The 6191-nt window shown below is 39.5% G+C and overlaps 1 protein-coding gene across 1 annotated transcript; it reads left to right on the plus strand.

Annotated features, from left to right (window-relative positions):
- The first annotated feature begins 5032 nt into the window (after window positions 1-5032).
- LOC138365595 (uncharacterized) lies at window positions 5033-5590 on the plus strand. The gene has a single exon (XM_069326073.1). It carries the CDS (start codon window positions 5033-5035, stop codon window positions 5588-5590), a length of 558 nt encoding a protein of 185 aa, XP_069182174.1.
- The last annotated feature ends 601 nt before the right edge of the window (window positions 5591-6191 follow it).

The following is a 6191-nucleotide window of genomic DNA, read 5'->3' on the forward strand; positions in this document are numbered from 1 at the left end:
GTGCACACTTATATATATACTATAAAATCTAAAAATAAACAAAAATACAGCACAACTATATCTTCACATTACTGCACCACAAATTAATCTATGCCAACCTTTATTAGGTAGGAATTTAGGCTGTGATTGTGCTGAATTTGGCACAAAGGCAGACTAAATAAATTTGTAGTTTCTTAGGTAGAAATTCTTACAACAAGTCTTGAGCTAGTTAGTAGTACATACATTTTTCATTCTTGTGCTGACCCTATCAAGGGTGGGATTTAACCTTAGGGTAACTCTGATTAGAGTATATCCGTATTAATTATTTGTGTACTCATTATTTGTGTGTATGCATTTTGAGTGCTGCTGAATGATCACCATTACATCTAATGGTGATAAAGATGAGCTAGCCGGAAGAAAGTTAATGGTGAAGTTCAAGCACTGCTCAAAATCCTTAGTTACTTATTGTTAGGTAGATAAATTAACCTCTGAACGAGGTAGTATAGTCTATTCAAATACATTAGGCTATTATATTGATATCGAACTCCATTGAATGAGTCAATATCCCAGTTACAATAGTAACAACTATTTAGTGTCAGACCAGCCCTTACCCAGCAAGATGGAAACGGCTGACAAAATGAAAGGGACCCTTATCGGTCTGAAAGGTCATTTGACCCGACAGATTACCAAATGTCAAAATCTGTCACAACAGTCACCTGTTGACTACCTTGAATTAGAAGACTTACTTCAAGTTGCTGAAGGCAAATTCGCGCATATTAATCAACATATGAATCTGTATTTGACAGAACTTTACAAAACTTCAATAGGTGAAACTGAACTTGAGGATATTGTAAATGATTTAGCCCAGTAAGAAGATGATATACAGGCTAAGCTTCAAACCTTTAAAAGGCAAATTGTTAAAAACAAATTAACAACAGCCTCTACTGCACATCCAGATCCTGATGTCAAATTACCTCAGATCAATATACCCACATTCTCTGGTCACGAGAATGAGAGATGGGATGATTTCTGAAGTAAATTCGTGGATGCAGTAGACTCTAAAGCTAACATCCCTCAAACAACCAAGTTCACTTATTTACAAGGCTTGTTACGAAATGAAGCCTTGAAGGTAATCTCTAACATAACACTGACCAGTGATGGTTACACCCTAGCTGTTCAATTGCTTATGAACAACTACGATAACAAGATGAGAACTACTGCTATCTTAGTTCAAAAATTGCTGGATTTACCATCTGCTAATAATTCTACAGATTCTCTCCAAACTTTCAGACTAGAGTTAGTATCTTTACTCAAGGCCTTAAGCCTTATAGTCCAAATTCAGACTGCTGAATGGATGACAAAGGTAGTTGTAAGGCGCAAATTACCAAGAGAAACTTTAGATAAATTGTGTACTATGTACAACAAAACCTTTCTGACCTTAAATGAAATTACAGAAGGTTTACATACCTTAGTCGAAAGACAAAGAGCCAACCAAGATGGGAAGAGTGTTTCAAACTTCTCTACTAACTCTCATCATAACCCACCTAATATTGACAACTCAGTCAAACCCTATTCGACTTTGAATAAGTCCAATAAATTCAAACCTAAGATTACTCCATCCACTGGAAAAAGGAGTGGTAGAGTAGGTATTTATTCTGTATCTCCCTCTGATGTTACAACTGATATGTCTACTAAAAGGACAAATTCAGCCAAAGAGAGAAAGTGTCTGTTCTGCGATCAAGAACACGTCACCTACGAATGCACTGTTTATCCTAACTTTAATACCAGGATTAAACGGCTACAAGAATTACACAGATGCACCAAGTGCATGGGTTCTCATGATCCCAGTAAATGTGTAGTGCAACTACGGTTATGCAATAGATGCAACAAAGGTGTACATCATTATACCTTATGTAGAAAAACTTCTACACAATCTATGACAACTGGGGAGAATTCTTTGAATTCTACCACAGTACAATATTGCTAGGTACATCAAGAAATAAATGTACTTGCTACTGAGTCAGGCAATAATACCACTCTGCCTACAGCTCAACTTAAACTAATTGACAGAAAATCTAGAGTTACCACAAGAGGTTTCATTGATGAAGGATCACAGGAAACCTTTATCACACAACAATTAGTCGAGCAGTTAAAATTAAAACCTGCCAAAAGTGTGAGACTGAATATTTCGGGGTTCTTGACTAATAGTGGACCTCGTGAATACCAAGTAGTCAAGGTGTTAGTGAGACTTGGATCTTCCACTAGTCCAATACAAGCGGTAGTAGTAGATAAACTTCCTTCAGACCTGCAGGTCACAGGACTAGCTCGCACTGCGAGATATCTTAAACGAAACCGCATGAGGCTAGCAGACTACAAAATAAATTCTGACTGCCTCATTGATGTTGGTATACTTATAGGCGCTGACCATGTAAATTTATAACGGGATACACCAGACAACATGGAATGAATTTGTTGTCATCTGCTGGAGGCAAGTTGCTTACTGGACCGGTGCTTTACCAACAAAACCCAGCATCAACCAACCAACAATCTAACAATACAATAGTAGCGTGACTAGGCTTGGAACAGTCACCCCTACATTTCAGAGAAATATCTGAAGATAATGAGTCTGATCCACCTGTACATCGTCTGTGGGATTTAGACACTTTAGGTATTGTCCCTGAACAACCAAGCCCTGATGATATGTGGACTTACCAGCAATATCTGGATACAGTTGTCTATAAGGACAAACAATACTGGGTGAGACTACCATGGAAGTTGAATCATCCACAACTTCCAGTTAATTATTTCATGGCAGCCTCTCAATTACAGTCTCAATTAATATGGCTGAAGAAACAGCCAGACAAACTGAACATGTATCATCAATTAATTCAACAACAACTCAATAGTAAATTTATCGAAGTTGTTGATAATGATGACCGAAAAATAGGTCACTATATACCCCATCACGCTGTGGTGAAAGATTCATTGACAACGCCAATACATATTGTTTTCAACTGTAGTGCCAAAGTGAAGCCAAACAGCGTGTCCTGGAATGAATGTCTCCAAACGGGACCTAGCCTAACACAAAGGCTACATGATGTACTATTACAATTCCGCACTGGTATTTTCACTTATACTGCTGATATCAGTAAAGCTTTCCTTAGAGTAGGCTTGCAAGAAGAGGATCGTAATTACACCAAATTTCTCTGGATTAAGGACCCACTGGATCCTGACAATGATGTCATAACCTACCGATTGGCCTCTGTGCTATTCGGAGCGACTTCCTCTCCGTTTCTACTTCAAACCACATTAGATACACATTTGAGGAAGTTAAATAACCCTTATAAAACAGAGATCAGTGACAACTTGTATGTCGATAATTTCCAGGGAACTACAAATATCAAATCCAAATTGGTAGAAATCTACCATGAGGCTAACTGTGAGTTATTAGGAGCCAATTTGCCACTACAATCGTGGGCCTCAAACAATAAATCATTAAACCAGAAAATCAAGAAAGAATTTCCGGGTAATCAGGTGCCTAATCAATTAAAAGTTCTGGGTGTGGAATGGAACACAGGTACTGACGAGATGAATGTCAAGTCAGTACAAACCAATAATTCACCCTTACCATGAGAAAATTACTCTCGTATGTCAGTCAACCATTTGACCCCTTAGGCTTCGTTAGTCCTATATTAATAAGGGGCAAACTCCTCATGCAGGAATGCTGGCAGAAACATATGGGATGGGATGATTCGTTGCCAATTGAGTTGCAAGATAAATGGCAGATACTCACAACGGATTTCAATCAATTAGGTGTTTTGAAATTTCCTCGTAATGCTTCAGGAGAAAACTTACCCACAAATTTGCACGTTTTTTGCGATGCCTCTGGCAAAGCGTATGGCGCTGCAGCCTACTTAATTAATAGTGCACTATCAATTTTAGTCACATCTAAAGCAAGAGTTGCTCCAATCAAGAAGAGATCTTTACCTCAAATGGGGTTAACTGCATAGCTGGTGGGAGTAAGATTGGCTCATTGCCTGACCAAGACACTCAATAATATCCACTTTGGTGAAATCGTCGTGTGGTCAGACAATGAGGCAGTCTTACAATGGGTAAGAAATAACAACAATAAAACTCCCTACGTTAGTAATCGCGTTAGGGAAACTCATGAATTATCTGCTGGATATAAATTCAGACATGTCCCCACTAAGGACAATCCTGCAGATTACTTATCACTAGGGTTAACATTAAAACAACTAATCAAGTCTTCGATGTGGTTTAATGGATCTTCATGGCTTGTTAGTGGTCATTGGCCCAAACAGAAGCCACAAGTCATAGTGACCAATATCACTACTCCCATGAAAGAACCAGAACCTCATCGAATCTCAGCTATTAATCCTCACAATTATTCTAACTTGAGTAAGTTATTAGGAGTGACAGCACATGTGTTTCATTTTCTTGCTAAGATAGGAATCAGACATAAGTTTCCCAATCCTATCCTCTACTGGATCAAACGGGCACAACAAGAGACAAATGGAAGTGAATATGAAAATCTTCCAGATAAATTAACCACGTCTCTAGGTATCTGGTATGATACCAACACTCATAATATATTAAGGTGTGGAGGACGTCTGCTTCTTGCAAAAATTTATTTGGATACAAGGAATCCGATCCTTCTACCATGTCACCACATTATTACAAACTTCTAGTTTTGCATCACCATCAATATGGTACTTTGCATGGTGGAGTGTTAGACACTCTCACCGACCTCAGACAGAAATATTGGCTTCCTCAAGGTCGTCAAACTGTCAAATCAATAATTAAGTTCTGTGTGATCTGTAAAAGATACGACGCTCGAGTGTGTCCTTACCCAGGACCTCCACCACTCCCTAAGGAGAGAGTAGTTCATCTTCGTCCGTTTGAGACCACTGGTGTCGATTACACAGGAGCCTTGCTTCTCATTGGCAATCCAGATAAGATACCAGTGAAAGCTTATATTTGCCTCTTCACGTGTGCTACCACACGAGGCGTACATCTAGAAGTTACTTTTGACATGAGTGCCGAAGCCTTCATCCAAGCTTTTCGTAGATTTGCAGCTCGCAGATCCTGTCCCAAAGTAATGATATTTGATAATGGTTCAAATTTTGTGGCTGGAGAAGCTTGCCTACGAGAGATATGGAATCATCCAGAAGTGCAGTCTGTCCTGCACAGACGGCAATGCCACTGGAAATTTATTGCTCCCAGAGCCCCCTGGCAAGGTGGGTTCTACGAACGTATGATAGGGACTGTCAAGAAATGTTTAAGGAAGACCTTGCATCGACACAAAATTAATTACTCCGAACTCCAAACACTAGTCATGGAAATTGAGGCGCGAGTCAACAATCGCCCATTAACTTACCTATCAGATGATTTCTCACAGAGAGAACCTCTGAGTCCCACACATTTAGTACATGGAGGCATGCTGAGTCCTCTGATACCTTTGGCAGAAGAGTACCCCGTCTACCCTTCCCATGTAACCAGGAGTGACTTAGTAGAAAGTTACCAACATCTCTCGAGAGTAATTGAAAGGTGGAATGAGGTGTGGACTCGAGAGTTCCTCACAGCTCTATGAGAGTACCACTATGGAGCTTCGAGCCCATATAATAAAGTTCAACTTAAACCAGGAGGCCTAGTATTGGCTGACAGTGATGGACCAAGGTCAGAATGGCCTATAGGCAAAATTGTTGCTATCCACCCAGATCACCAAGGCATCCAGAGAGTAGTACGGGTTTTGTGCCGAGGCACTACTACCCTAAAAACCTTAGAGAAGTTGGTACCTCTCGAATTAGCAGAACGAGAGTGTTTATCAGAACCAGCTTCACCAACAGTTTCCGAGGACAACAATTCTGATCCACCCAGCACCCGCCCCACTAGAGATGCTGCTCAACAATGCAAACGGAAACTACAAGCCTATTATAGCTCTGACTAAGAGCAAATAATTTCACATCCAATTTGAGTAATCATGATGATGCTGTGTTGTGATGTCAAGTACCAAATCAGTTACAAGTTACCATGACCCAAAATATTCATCTCACAGTGGATTCTCAGTTACTTTAAATTGTATGATTTAATCCTTAATTTGTTTGTATAGGCTATCAACTATAACATTATTTCATCTAGAGTATCTATGAGTTTCTCCATGTTTCATTCAACATGAGTTCCTTTACAAGACT

Source organism: Procambarus clarkii, chromosome 17 (genome assembly GCF_040958095.1).
Source record: "Procambarus clarkii isolate CNS0578487 chromosome 17, FALCON_Pclarkii_2.0, whole genome shotgun sequence".
NCBI classification, from domain to species: Eukaryota; Metazoa; Arthropoda; class Malacostraca; order Decapoda; family Cambaridae; genus Procambarus; species Procambarus clarkii.

Bases quoted from the DNA above. Each gene is read 5' to 3' on its own strand.
- LOC138365595 (XM_069326073.1), top strand. From the start codon at position 5,033: ATGAGTGCCGAAGCCTTCATCCAAGCTTTTCGTAGATTTGCAGCTCGC.